We start from the raw sequence: 15,002 nt of genomic DNA, 5'->3' as shown, positions 1-15,002 counted from the left end.
GGAGGGCTATATGTGTGGGGGATAAGTGTGTGTATATGGAAGTGCCATCCCCACTTGTCATTCTTCTTCACACCTAAGAGTATCATGCTTGGAACCTGCAGAAGGGCTCCTGATCTTGGCAGTTCTGTAACCACGTTGAAAACTCTTTACAGACCTTAAGACTCATCGAATGAGATCCTGCATAGCTGAGTGTAGCGAGTCTCCCTTGTCCAGAATTCCAAAATCCAGAATATTACACGGACCAAAACTTCTTTCATGAGTGGCTGAGATAGCGACAACTTTGCTTTCTGATGGTCCTGCACTTTGTTTCCTGCACTGTTGTTTAAAAATATTGTACAGAATTACCTTCAATCTCTGTGTATAAGGTGTATATGAAACATAAGTGACTTTTGTGTTTAGACTTGGGCCTCATCTCCAAGACATCTCATTAGGTAGGTATAAGCAAATACAGGTATTCCCAAAAAAAAAGCATATATATAAAAAATCCAAATCCAAAACACTTTTGGTCCTCACCATTTTGGATAAGGGATACTCAACCTATATAAGGGAATTGGAGACTGATGAAAGAATAAGAAAATATTCTTGAATGCACTTTGGAAGAAGCTTTCATGTGGTCTCTAGAAGGTTCAGAATGTTTTTGTTTGCTTATGCAAAGCTTACTTGCACTTTCACATATGCATATGGTTAGTTTAGAATAAAACAGTTGCTGAAATATGTTGAACTTTTTGTGTGTGGTGTCTCTAACCCTATTCTTCTCATGCTATTTCTGCCTCCGCTACCAATGGTTTCTGTTAAAGATGCAGCACATCAACTTCACACATCAATTGAGATATAGCTGTATATGGATGTCTGTACACTCTGTACAGTTGTTCACCTGTAGCCCCTTGTACACTCAGGTGAACAACTGAACAAGGCTAGTGAATTGTCCAGAAGTACTGAAAGCATTTATTAGGCCCTGAAACTGTGGCCCCATACAGACAGGCCAAAATAAAGCTGCTTCGGGTCACTTTGGAGGTATGCTGTTTAAATGATGCATGCATACTAAGAGTCTGGAAGCTGTGCCAAACTTGCACTCAAGTCCTTAGGACTGGAGCATGGCTTTGGCATGGCTTCTGGCGTCTTAGGATGCATGCATCATTTAAATAGCATACCTCCAAAGTGATTCGAAGCAGCTTTATTTTGGCCTGTCTGTATGGGGCCTAAGACAGGCCGACATCCCCAAAGGTGCTGAGTGTTTTCCAAGGTGTAAGCTCCCATAGTTGTAACTGGAGTTCTGTGTACTCAAACTCATCATTATTAAAAGTGGTGGTCAATGGACTGGTGCAGTCTGCAAGCTCTTGGCTGCTGGTCTGCGGCAAATTTCCAGGAAAGAAAAAACACTTTTGTGGGTTTGCTTGTTTTTTTGCAGTGGAGGAATATGCAGTAGGCTGTTCCTTAGCGGCACCATTTATGTGGGACAGGTAGCCCATAGGTAATCTTAAACTATTACTCATTAAACATATGATAGAGAACTAAGTGGCAAAACCAGTATTCTGAAGTATGTTGCTTGTCGGGCATGCTTGTGTATTGGGGGTATAGCTCAGTGGTAGAGCATTTGACTGCAGATCAAGAGGTCCCGCGTTCAAGTCCGGGTGCCCCTCTCTTTTTGGAGGAATGGAGTTGAATGTTCAGTCCTTGTTTTTTCTGGAACGTTAATGGTTGTTAGCCTTTAGGAAGGCTTTGTGAAAAGTGCAGTCAAAATAAACCTGTTAACGCCATTTGAATGGGATATACCAAGTAGTCTTAACTGCTTATTATAGGAAAATTTCCCTGTAGGTGTAATGTTGGAGAACCATTACTCATCAGTATATGGAAGAGAACCATGTGGCAAAACCAGTATGTATAACTAGAGTGTTGGAATTAACCATATGTATTGGGGGTATAGCTCAGCGGTAGAGCATTTGACTGCAGATCAAGAGGTCCCTGGTTCAACTCCGGGTGCTCCCTCTTTTTTAAAACAGGAATTTAGTTGGAGTTTTGGTCCCACATTTCCTGAAGACTCCTGGTGGGCAGTCTATAAGGTAGCTGCTTTGTTCAGGCTTTAGACTTCCCATTAATAAATCTAGAGCAGTAGGGCTAAGGGTTCTCCTTTCTGTCTTAGACTTTAAAGGACTGCTGCCTAGTAGAGTTGGCAGTACTTAGCTAGATGGAGGAAAGGCATGACTTGGTACAAGCAGCTTCATATGTTTGTTGGCTCTCAGAGGATTTAACAGGCTATTAATGGTAGTGGTTGCAGCCTAAATACTGCACCAGATCTGGTCTGATCTTGGAAGCTGAGTAGGATCAGCCATGCTTTGTACATGGATGGGAGACTGCCAACAAAAATCAGTTGCTGTATACTATATTTCAGAGGAGGGGACTTATATTTCCTTACCTAAGGAAATCCTATGAGATTCATGGGAATGCTATCTATCAACCGGTGACTTGAAGGTACACACAGACAGACACACACACACAAGCATGGGGGCTGTTGAACCATGAGCTCCAGGATCAGAGACAGCATGCCACCGAATAACAGCCATGGGGAGAAGTTGCTTTTTGGAAGGTGGTGTGGTTTGTTTTTTAAAAAAAAAAAGTGGGATAAAATGACTTTCTGGACTCTGGATGAGAGGGCTTTCAGTCCAACCTTAGAATAGGATCTTTATTACGGTCATAGACCAGCACAACAATCCAACCTTGGGCTTCCTGCAGGTGATCTCATGGAAGAACTGTGTTCCTCCGTGAGTCTCTTTTGAGATCTTCTGGGGAGGTCCTGTGTCTTTTTTCACCTCCCTTGCAGGTACATCTGCCCCAGGCTTTGGAACTCCCTTCCCAGAAAGATTAGACAGACACCCTCCTTTCTGTCCTTTCATATAGACCTTTCTGTTTCAACAGGCCTTTCGGCCCTCAGGGCCTTTCATATTCTGCTTTATATTCTTTGGTTGTTTTTGTTGTTGCTGCTGTTTTTAAATGTTTTTTTAAAACTGCTTTTACCTTTATTGGTATTTTTTATCTTAATATGTCTTCGGTTTAACTCATTAAAAACCTTTGCTCCATGTAAACCTTTTAGCTGCTTTAATCCTTGTAAATTACCTTGAGTTCCAGACTGAGGAAGGACAGAATGATGATGTGATGATGATGATGATGATGATCATCATCATCATCATCACCACCACCATCATGATAGGACAACAATAATCATCATCAACAACAAAATCATTATCCTTTAGTTGGCCACTGTGGGAAATGGGGCACTGATTCTTTGCTTCTGTCACAGAACCTGGGAAAAATAGTGGGGGGTTTGGACTACAATTCCAAGAAGTCCAAGCCTACATGGCCAAGGGTCATGCTGCCTGGGGCTCCTGGGAGCAGCCTTTCCCAAAACTTAAAGTTGCCAGTCTACTCTATGATCTACCTTGCTACCAGTTCAACCTGCTTCAGACTTTCGGTTCTTGTACTTAGAGCTCTGTGCTCTAATCTCCTTCAGTACCTGGCAGCTTAGCTACCATGGCATGCATCACCTAGGAATCTAAGAACTACAGGCAAAAGATTATTGCCTTTTCCACCATCCCACACAGCTCTATAAAGGCTGCAAGCCTTTCCAAGATGTGGCTCCACATCTGTGGCTTCCTTTTACCTCCATCTGGAGGAGGATCTCACCCATCCTCTTGGATTCACTAGATTAAGTTGCTGAGTTGTGCCTGAGGTCACTGAGATGGGCAGTGGCTGGTGGGATGTTGGGAATTTTATGTATATTTGTGGTGTTAGGTTTTGTTGTCTTTGTTTTTAACTGTATATGTTCGATGTTCCACCCACTGGTGGAAAGGGCATTATAAATAAACATTAGTATCATCATCATCATCATCATCATCATCATCATCATCATCATCATCACAATCATCATCTCCAATTGCTGCCACACTGCAGATTTTTTAAAATAATATATTTCAATGCCACACTTCAGAATTAATGCAGTTTGACACCACATTAACTGCTATGGCTGCCATGCCATGGGATTTGTAGTTTTGTGAGATACTTAGTTTTCTCTGTCAGAGAGCTCTGGTGCCCCAACAAGCTACAGATTCCAGGATTCCATAGGATAGAGCCATGAAGTTTATAAAGCAGTGTCAAACTGCATTAATTCTGCAGTGTGGCAGCAACCTTTGAAGTATCCAGGAGATTTATAGATTAAAATGAGCACCAAGGGGAGGGGGCGGATGTTCAGAAGAGAACAGCTCCATATTGTGGCTGGAAGCACCTCATTTTTATTCTCTCATTTCTCCCTCAGTTCTTCCAGCTGGAAGTGTACAATAGTGATGGGACTCCTCTCACCGTTGACCAGCTGCATTGGCAGCTCCAGCGAATTCGCGCCCAGTCTTGGAAGACGGACAAAGAACCCTTGGGGGTTTTGACCAGCGACCACCGGCACACATGGGGACAGGCTTACACCACTCTGATGAGAGGTACATGCCAGGCAGAGAAATGGTGTGGAAACAGGATTAATTGTAACATGAATCATGCCTCGTGGTGTGTTCATAATTCAAATTCAAATGATTTATTTTGTTCTTATGTGTCTTCAGCTTGTGGCGATCCTATGAATGGGAGACCTCCAAGATCCCCATTCATCAGCTTCCCTGCTCTACCCTTGCAAACTTAGGGCTGCCATTGGTTTTTTCTTTGAATCAGTCTATGTGTAGTGCAGCCTACCTCTTTTCCTACTGCCTCCCACATTCACAAGAATTATTTTATTTTCCATTGAGTCACATTATCTCATGATGTGTCCAAAGTAGGACAGGCTCAGGCCCGGTACAGGCTGCCCAGAAAGGGTGGTCTGTCGGCGCCCTCGTTTGCTCCGCAAGGAAGCCGCAGCGGACAAACCACACGGCTTCCTCAGGGAGCAAAAAGAACCTGTGAAAAGCGGGTTCTTTTTGTGGTGCCATAATGACAGTGCCAAAATGGCGGCGCCTATCTGTACAGGGAACCGCCATTTTGATGTACAGAAGATGTGTTAGGGTTGCAGGGCGTCTGTAAGAGACGCCCCAAGGCAACCCTAGCATGTCTTCATGACGTGCTATGCCGCTGGTCTGTACCGGGCCTCAATTTAGTTATCTTTGCTTCTAGTTCAGGCTTGATTTGTTCTAGGACCCATTTGTTTCTCTTTTCAACAATCCTTCGTATCTGTGCTTTCCAGCATCACATTTCAAATGAATTGATTTTCTTCTTGTCAGCTTTGTGTTAGGCATAGTTAAATGTTATGCCTCAGTGGATAATATGTGGCCCTCCAAATGTTGGATGTAATCCTGGAAACATAAGAAGAGCCATGTTGTATCAAAACAAAGGCTTGACTAGCATTGCCTTTTCTAATGAATTGTGCCTTCTCATGATGTGGCCAAAGTATGGCAGCCTCAATTTGATCATCTTGGCTTTCAAGGAGACTTCAAATGTGAGCTGTTCAAAAACCCATGTGTTTGTCTTTAGGGTCATCCACAGTATCCTCAGCAATTTTTTTCGGCAATATAATTATGTGGTGTGAATGACCTTGCAAATTTCATTGTATGTTCCCCTTTTCAAAGTGTATTTGCTGTCTCCCCACAATGTCTAATTTTGGGAACATTTGGATGACTACAAGTTGTCCCCAAGCTGCCTTACATAATAGTAAAGTGGTGATAGTGGCAATGATAATAATATTAATAATGGTGGTGATGATTATGATGTTATTTAAATTCATATCCCACCTTTCTTCAAAAGCACAAGGTGATCCACATAGCTCTTTTCAAAACACTTAATCTTCTCAATCATCCTGTAAGGCAGTGCTAATAGAAGGTATAACTGACCCAAGGTCATCCAGTGAATTTCATGGCAGAGTTGGGACTAGAACCCGAATCTCCCATATCTCAGTCCAACACACTAACCAATACACCACAGTGGCTCACAGTGTCTTTTAGCTTGCAAACTGTGGTAAAGCAGTTTCTCTGTTTCTCCTGCCAGTCTGTTTGTAAAGTAATAAGCAGGTCTGTCTGATGTCTTTCTGTACCTACTCTTGGTGAACAACACTTGTACCTGGGCTACACATGATGGAAAATCAGGTAGCCTGCACCACTGCAGAGGATTTTTACTCTTTTATATTAAAAATTCTAACAGAATATCAATTCAAATCTAAGGGGCTCAGCTCAAACCTTTTTTCTATGGTTTGCTGGTTTCCTGTTTCTAGGCAAGATGGTTTTAAATCTATCTATCTATCTATCTATCTATCTATCTATTATTTTTTCTTTGTATGCTAATCCAATAAAGTACAATATTACAAAAACAAATCAGATACCAAAACCCACCACACTAAAACAGAAGTATTTTTAAAATATTTCATTTAACAACACTTACACACTCCCAATATGTACATTCCATACAATACAAAAAAAAAATTACAAAGAAGATATAATAAAAATTATCAGCATACACAACAACAACAACACCATAAGAGCTATCAGCATACACAACAACAACAAAACCACCATAAGAGCTATATTTTCTTTAAAAAGAATAAAAACATTAATAACATTAAGTTACTTACTTTCCTCTAACTTTCGGCTATTATCCAATATTTATACTAATACTTTTACTAATTTTGTTTCAAAAATCAAATAAAATATATTCCTCTACTGTATCTAACATGTATAATGTTATCATATTTATATTGTGTGGCGTTTAAAGAAAGAAGGTATAAACTTATACCATTATCATTATTATTATCACTATTTTTATTTAGTAAAAAAGCTACTCTACTGCTTGAGATACTATTTGACCCCAATCTGAACTTAAATATTTTATTATAGCTGCCTGACCGTCTTTAAGTTTATGTATAAATCCATAGTTAATCAGTTGAGTTAGCTTATCGTTCACCATAAGGTCATATATTTTCCATAGTAAGTCTGATATATCTGAGGTACCCTCTTCCTTCTGTCTGTTCAGTGCCAGGTACCATCTGTATTGCATTTTGTAGAGATATGTTTCAGTTCTTTTTGCGTAGTCTTTCCCCATTCTTCTAGCAGGATGGTCTCACCAAAGTCTCTAGTTCAATTCTTCATGCAGTCCCTGATCAATTCTTTTTCCATCTCCAGTTTTAATAACCAATTGTAGAGCTTAAATTTTATCCTCCTGTTGTGTTTAACAAATATAAGTATTGTGGCATCACTTCACTATTTCCAGTGTACCATTAATTATAGTTTAGCAAGCCTTTTCTTTTTTAAGTCATATTTCTTCTCTAGATCTCATTCTCATTACCGATAAACCTATTTCAAATGATAGCTTGCTGAAGATGAATAACCTGACCTGGTGGTCCTGTTCTTTCTGTATTTGCATTTATGTACTGAATAAGTGGATACCATATTGCCCCAAAATGTTGTCAGCTGTTCTGCTTTCTCTGATTAATTTAACACTGAATGTTAACTTTTTCATTAAAGCAATATGCTAGACTCTTCATGACATAAATCTTCAGACATAAATATTACCAACAGGGTGGCTCTGGTTGTCAGAAGTGATGTGTCCCAACTTCCATATGAAATTGCTGCATATACTAGCATCCATTCATTTCTACTTACTTTATATATTCAGTATAAGTCGAGGCAAGGTTTGGGGGCCAGAATTATGGATTTTGATATGACCCATGGATAAGTCGAGGGTAAAATTAAGGGGCATATAGCAAAGATCTAAAAGATGAAACAAAGCAAAAACAATGTCAAAGAACTTATGAAATTCCATCAGACACAACTCTTTGTACTTACTCTTAAGACTGGATGCATGAGAGAGTAGTCAGTGCTTCACATATTATACTCTTGCTTTTCACCAGAAGATGGTTCCTTCTTTTAAATAAGAGTTAAGATACAGTACTTACATTGACCCATGGATAAGTCGACTCAGGATTTTTATGTCAATTTTTTTTAACCTAAATTTCTAGACTTATACATGGGTATATACAGTAAAGTACACGGCGTGCAGTGACTTAGTGGTTAAGACACCAATTCTGATGACTGGAAGATAGGAAGATTGGCACGAGTGCTGCATGATGAGGTGAGCTCCTGTCACTAGTCCCAGCTTCTGCCAACCTAGCAGTTTGAAAGCATGCAAACACAGGTAGATAAATAGGTACCACTTCAGTGGGAAGGTAACAGCATTAGGTGCAGTCATACTGGCCACATGACCACCAGAGCAATCTTCAGACAACACTGGCTCTTTGGCTTAGTAACAGAGATGAGCACCACCCCTACATGTGAAGTCCGAAAAACTCACAGAAAACCACCCCTACAGTTGGTTATGACTTGACATTCATGTTAAGGGACTGCCTTTAGCTTTTTTACAATACTTACAGTACATTGATCTGTGGATAGGTCGACCCAGTTTTTTGGGGTCAGTTTTTTTGTGAACATTTCTAGACTTTTGTTTTTAACTGGCCTTGAGTTGATCCTGTCAATCCCATGGATGAGACATCCCCCAGGCTCCCTGTTCTCCACTGCTCTTTATACATGAGTATATACACTAATCCTGCAGCATTGTAGATTGCGCTTGTGTGGTGTGCCAACCAGTGGTTTCGCTATATATTCCATATCTCAATCAGGATTAAGCACTAAGGTCTTCAGCCCACCTGTGTGGACAGCTGACGTTAGTAACACATTCTCAAGTCCATTAAAAGTTGGTGCTCCATTAAACAGGGAATGAATACTTTATCAACTTCCTTGATGTAACCTTTCCTGTTCTCTCCTAGACAAGCTGAACCGGGAATCGGCACGTGCCATTCAGCGTAGCCTCTTCACCATCTGCCTGGATGCCCCGGTCCTAAAAGTGTCAGATGCCAGAGCAGCAAGCCGACTGGCAGCGCAGATGTTGCATGGTGGAGGGAGCTACTCCAATAGTGGCAATCGCTGGTTTGATAAGACTCTGCAGGTGAGAATAACCACACGGTGAAAGCCAGGCCAATTCCTTTTAGAAGCACAGGGGGAAAGGCCTAACCTTTGTGTTCAAACATGGAAGTAGTTGGACTTTTAGAGTGTAATTTAGAGTGTAGATATTTAGCTTGTAGACCTTACATAAGCGCTAAACAATATACTGGAATTTTATATTTGTTTTGTTGGAGTGTGTGTAGGATTACATTTTAACTGGTTTAAATTTTTTCATAGTTTAAATACATTTTAACTTTTGTATTTTGTGAATTTGCATTTTTAAATCTGTTCTAAGCCTCTTAGGGGTTATCTACATTGTAGAAAAAATTCAGTTTGACACCAGTTTAAGTGCTGTAGCTCCATTCTGTGGAATCCTGGGATTTGCAGTCTTTAGCCTTCTCTGCCAAAAAGTGCTGCTTCCTCACAAAACTACAAGGCCATGATTCTGTAGGATGGAGCCATGGCAGTTAAAGGGTGTCAAACTGCATTATTCCTGCAGTGTAAATGTACCCTTCGATTACAGAGCTGGAGAAAAAGATGGGATATAGTCTTAGCAGTAGTATTAACAACAACAATAGTTACAGTGGTGGTAGTAGTAGTAATTAATATTAAACATTTAGATAGGCTTTTTTGTGGGTTTTTCAGGCTATGTGGCCATGTTCCAGAAAAGTTTCTTCCTGACATTTTGTCAGCATCTGTGGCTGGCATCACAGATGCTGGCAAAATGTCAGGAAGAAACTTTTCTGGAACATGGCCACATAGCCTGAAAAACCCACAAAAAACTATGGATGCTGGCCATGAAAGCCTTCAACTTTACATTTAGATAGGCCTTTTTCTGTTAACTTGTGGTTGCAACAGGGTCTTTTAATGGAAAGACTATATATTTTTTCACCTCTATGTTTTAAATGTTTTCATCCTTTTAAAATTAGTATTTTTCAGTGGAATTTCTTATTTAACAGGTGTTGAAACATTTGCATTATAATTTGCCTTTCAAAAATCCTATATTCGGAGAAAGATGGGATATTTTTTGAAGGAATGAAGTGGGAAAACTTTAGTTCCTCCATAAATTTTGGTCTACAAGCCCCAGCATCTCTAGCTCATCTGGCAAACCTCAAGGAGTTGTTGGAGCTGTAGACCAAAATGTCTGAAGAGCTAAAAGGTTCATTACCCTGAGCTACACTCTGAACATTTAACTGAGCCTCCGGATGTTTTACCCTACAACTCTCATCATTTATACCCAGCCTTGTCAGTGCTGGGAGTTGAAGTTCAAAACTCGACTAAACATTAGGAAGATTTCCTGCTGGGAAAAGTGGCTCAGCAGTGAAACATGCTGCCTCAAATATGATGGACTCTCCTTTGTGGGAGGTTTTTCAACAGAGCTTGGGTGGTCATTTGTTAGCTGCGGATTTTCAGTCTAAGCATGGAGTTGAGCTAGATGGGATCCCTCCAGTTTTTGTGTGCATTCAAGTTGTTTTCCTGTCAAGATTTGTTCAGGGAAGGTTTGTCTTCACCTTCCTCTAAGCCTCAGAGAGTGTGACTTGCCAAAATTCACCCAGAAGATTTCCAAGGCTAAGCAGAGATTCAAACTTGGTCACCAGAATCATAGTCAAACCACTGCTGTTGTTGTTGTGTGCCTTCGTCATTTCCAACTGTGGACCACTCTAAAGCGAACCTGCCATGAAGTTTTCTTCTTGGCAAGTTTCTTCAGAAGAGTTTGCCTTTGCCTTCCTTCCTTTGGGGCTGAGAGATGGTGACTTGTCCAAGGTCACCCAGTGCGTTTACATGGCTGAGCAGGGATTCGAACCCTGGTTCCAGGGTCACAGACCAATTGTCAAACCACTACAACATGCTGGCTGTCTACACTATGCTGGCTTTCTACAGTTCTGCTATTCCAATACATGGAAAGACGCACATGAATAGTAACCTCAGTTGTCCAAGAGCTGTCCTTATGGAGCCAGAAATTACCTCTCATTTCTGTTTCTTCCACATAACCTGTCCTTTCCTCTGATTCACAGTTCATTATAGGAGAAGATGGCTCCTGTGGGGTGCTTTATGAACAAGCCGTTGCCGAGGGGCCTCCGATTGCCACAATCATCGACCACGTCCTTGACTACTGGTAAGGAACTCCTGGGAGAAGAACAGAGGACTACTCAGATGTGATTCATGGATGTGTGGGCAGGGCTTTCTGTTTGGCTTTCTGCAGGGGCTGAACTGAGAAAATGAGAAATGTAGAGAATCTGTTTTAAAGGTGGTTAGATGCTCAAGTTCATTTCAACATGAATTAATTTCAGGAAGTTTGTCATGTTCATATGTAGTAAATGAAAAGTGTGGTGTGTTTTTTTCTTTCTAGAGCAGTGATGGACATTGTTTGGTCCTCCAGATGTTGTTGGACTGAAATTCTCACCATCCTTCACTATTGACCATGCTGACTAGCCAGTGACATGTGGAGGATCATATGTTGCTCACTTCTGGTCACATTATCATACCTCAGCTGATTTAGATATCCTTTTACATTATGACCCCTGTATCGCAGGACTGGTGCCCATGGTTTCATTTACCCACATCTGAAAAATTATGTTATCTCTAGGCATTTTCTAAGTACTCAGCATGATTTCATGCCATGCTTCCAGCACAAGTTGACCATACATTTGTACTGGAGGATTTAGAAATGCTAGATTGGTGTTCTGTCTAGGAGTCTCTAGGTTCTCCAGTGCAACTCAATGGTCAATATCTTCTGGAATTCATTCATTTCAGTAGGGTTCATTATTATCCACTATTTCATGTTTCCATAGTAAATCAGGGAGCATATCCTTCACAGATACTATATTTACTTTTGTCACAATGAAGGCTGCTTAACATGTAGTTCAAGGGACCATATCTCCCCACCACTTCAACTCTTCAGTACACATTTTGGCAAGACATGAAAATTTTGTGATAAAGATGTGACAAATAAAGTAATACTTACTCTGAAGCATGGAGCAAACTCTCTGGTATATTGACTTTGATGTGCACTTCAGGTTTTCAAGAGGGAGGACTGGTCAAGCAAGGATGTGTCAAGCACATGGGCCACAAGTGGTCCTAGGGCCATTTTGTGGCTGCGAAGGCCCTCCAGAGGGTCAAAGATTGTTTCCCCCCAAAAAATTGTTTTGCTCTAAAATGGTTCTAAAAACCTAGAAAGGGGGTGTAGAAGGCAATTCCACTACATTTGGAGAATCACTTCCCCAATGGGGTTAAACAAAAGTTTTGCAAATTCCCCCCCCCCCCAAAAAAAATTGTTTGCCCCAGAGTTTGGGGGACATTCCCACCATGTCTGGGGGCAACACTCACTTCCTGTTGTTAAAAAAATAAGCCTCTCCTAAAATGGCCCAAATAGGCCTCAAAATATGGTAAAAATGTCCCCTTGTCTCCCAAAGGGTATTTGGGGGCAAAAAGGAAGGGATTCCAGGAGTGGGTGTGACCCTCCAGATTCTTTTGAAGGGGATAACATGCCCCCCTACCCTTCCACAGTTGCCCACCCCTGGTATACCCTATACTTTTCCATCTGGAGGAACTTTTTGCTCGCACTAGGGATTTGACTACGGTTGCCCCTTTGAACTCGCTGAGGTTCCATTCCGGACCCCCTCCCACGGGTTTGAAATCTTGCAGGGGCATGTGCATGAGAGGTGGGTGCCATGAGCGCACGCCCCATTAAGTTGAATAGTAGTTGCCCCTTCACAGGTTTCCAAGTCCACGCATTTCAAGTCTGGAGAGGTTTTCTGGGGCTGAGAGGGCCTGATTTGCCCAGGGTCATCCAGTGGGTTTCCACAGCTAAGCAGGGAATTGAACCTCGATGTCCAGAATCCTAGTCCTAACCTCAAGCCACTATACAATGCTGGCTCTTAGTGTTTATGATATGAGAAAGATTAATTGGTCTGTGCTATTATTTAACCTGTTATTGCCTGTAATAATGTGATTTTCTCTTATCCCAACGACCCCATCCATTGCATTCCAGCAAAGATCCTGTTACAGTCCGTGCCCCCCTGATTCCTCTGCAGTTGCCTAAGAAGCTCTACTTCTACTTCACACCAGAAATCAAGCGTGACATTGAACATGCAAAACAGAACCTGGACATGTGAGTTTGTGGTGCTGTGTGGAAGGTATAAGTAAAGGGGAGAGCTGAGATGCAAGGCCAAAATCAGGCTGCTACCTTGACCACCCTGAGTGTTCACGGACTGCTGGTCAGATCCTGAATCTGGGTGGAAAGATTGTTATATTTGGCCAAAGAGATTCTCTTCTCTCCATAACATATTGCCCTGTCTACCTGTACCCAGGAGGAAAGAAGAACAACTTTATTAGCACAAATCAGAAATGCACACGCTCACATTGTGAAGGTACAGAAAAATGTCAACCCACATGTACAGTAGAGAGGTTCTCGTGATTTCATTAGGCGATATCAGTTCAAAATTAGTTTTAACAATCAACAATAGAGTATTCAGTAATCAGCATTGGTTAGTTCATATTGCACAATTGTAACAGCAACTGGTACAATGAGCTTTCGCTTACACAGGGTAGAATTTGTTATAAAGCACATTGGAAAGGAAGGTGGACTCCAGCCAGATTGAAGGACCTGCTGTGGTTTCATTATCTAGCATTTCTCAACTTTTAAAGCAGACCCATTTTGCTCCTTACAAATGGGTTTCTTTTAAGCCCCCCTGTGGCAGCTAAAGAAACACAGCACTGTTTCTCAAAAAGCAGGGAAGAGGTAGTCACCTCTCCAGGCCTGAGGGAAATTCAGAGTAAAGGGAGACCTAGCTGCCATAGGGAAAGAAGATTAGAATATTATCTCATGGACTATAATTGAATGCAGGGTGTCTGAAGCTGACCTTAGAGTGTGGGCAGAGAACATAAAAAGTATAGACTGGAATTCAAAGATATAGCCATGTTAGTCTGTGGAATCAGTATGTAGAGAGATCTTGTAGTACTTTTGAGATTAACTGAAAAAAAGAAGTTGGCAGCATGAGCTTTTGTAGACTTCAGTCTACTTCCTCAGATGCATTTACTATAGACTGGAGTGGGCCGTTTCAGCAAGTCCATGAATCAGTGCCTCAGGCTACAACTCCATTCCCAGCCAAAAATGATCAGATGTAAACCTTTTCAAAATCAGTCCAGTTTGAGTCTCTTTTATCCTGAATTCCAAAATATTCCAAAAGCTAAAACATTTTTCATGGGTCACTGAGATAGTGACACCTTTTCTTTCTTATAGTTCAGTGTACATAAACTTTGGCGGGTTATAAACCGCCGCTTTGAGATGGTCTGCCGCCGCCGCTTGGTCCACATGGGAGCCGTAGCACCCACACCGCGCGGCTCCCGCGCGGACCAAAGAAGAAGCTCCAAAATGGGGCGGGTTACAAATCGCCACTTGGGACGTCCGCAGGACGTCCCATTTTAAAAAAGGGGCGTCTCTTCTAGACGCCCCTGGCTCTAGTACGGACTCTGTCCGTACAATATGGCGCCGGCCGTTCCACACGGCCGGCGCCATCTTTACGTATCGGACGCTGTGCGTCCGAACGTGTCGCGCCGTCTGTGACGTCGCGAATGCGCCCCTGGCGCCTTGCGACGTCACAGAGGCGCCGCAAGAAGAAGCTCCATTTTGGAGCTTCTTCTTTGGTCCGCGCAGGAGCCGCGCGGTGTGGGTGCTACGGCTCCCGCGCGGACCAAGCGGCGGTGGCGGCAGGAGACCGCCTCAAAGCGGTGGTTTATAACCCGCCTGGAGCTTCTTCTTGCGGCGCCTCTGTGACGTCGCGAGGCGCCAGGGGCGCATTCGCGACGTCGCAGACGCCGCGACACGTTCGGACGTACAGCATCTGATACGTAAAGATGGCGCCGGCCGTGTGGAACGGCCGGTGCCATATTGTACAGACAGAGTCCGTACTAGAGCCAGGGGCGTCTAGAAGAGACGCCCCTTTTTAAAAATGGGACGTCCTGCGGACGTCCCAAGTGGCGGTTTGTAACCCGCCTTTGTTTCACACACAAAATTATTTTACAATATTATATAAAATAACCTTCAGGCTATGT

General features: G+C 42.2%; 1 protein-coding gene and 2 non-coding genes across 3 annotated transcripts in view; all 3 read left to right on the top strand.

Moving 5' to 3' along the window:
* LOC149320915 (carnitine O-acetyltransferase-like) overlaps positions 1 to 15,002 on the top strand; it is a 56,735-nt gene that overhangs the window by 29,550 nt on the left and 12,183 nt on the right. The window contains exons 6-9 of the mRNA XM_089504705.1: positions 4,307 to 4,481; positions 8,774 to 8,952; positions 10,964 to 11,064; positions 12,940 to 13,059. Coding sequence (XP_089360831.1) covers positions 4,307 to 4,481; positions 8,774 to 8,952; positions 10,964 to 11,064; positions 12,940 to 13,059 — 575 coding nt within the window. The remainder of the gene's footprint in view (positions 1 to 4,306; positions 4,482 to 8,773; positions 8,953 to 10,963; positions 11,065 to 12,939; positions 13,060 to 15,002) is intronic.
* On the top strand, positions 1,569 to 1,640 carry TRNAC-GCA (transfer RNA cysteine (anticodon GCA)). The gene has a single exon. It is a non-coding gene; the product is annotated as a tRNA-Cys (tRNA).
* TRNAC-GCA (transfer RNA cysteine (anticodon GCA)) lies at positions 1,915 to 1,986 on the top strand. Its single transcript has one exon. It is a non-coding gene; the product is annotated as a tRNA-Cys (tRNA).

This window comes from Sceloporus occidentalis, unplaced genomic scaffold (genome assembly GCF_023333645.1).
Source record: "Sceloporus occidentalis isolate IW3139 unplaced genomic scaffold, rSceOcc1.0.p SCAF_1, whole genome shotgun sequence".
In the NCBI taxonomy this organism is placed as follows: domain Eukaryota; kingdom Metazoa; phylum Chordata; class Lepidosauria; order Squamata; family Phrynosomatidae; genus Sceloporus; species Sceloporus occidentalis.
The sequence above is the reverse complement of the archived record's forward strand: the minus strand, read 5'-3'. Positions and strand labels throughout refer to the sequence as shown.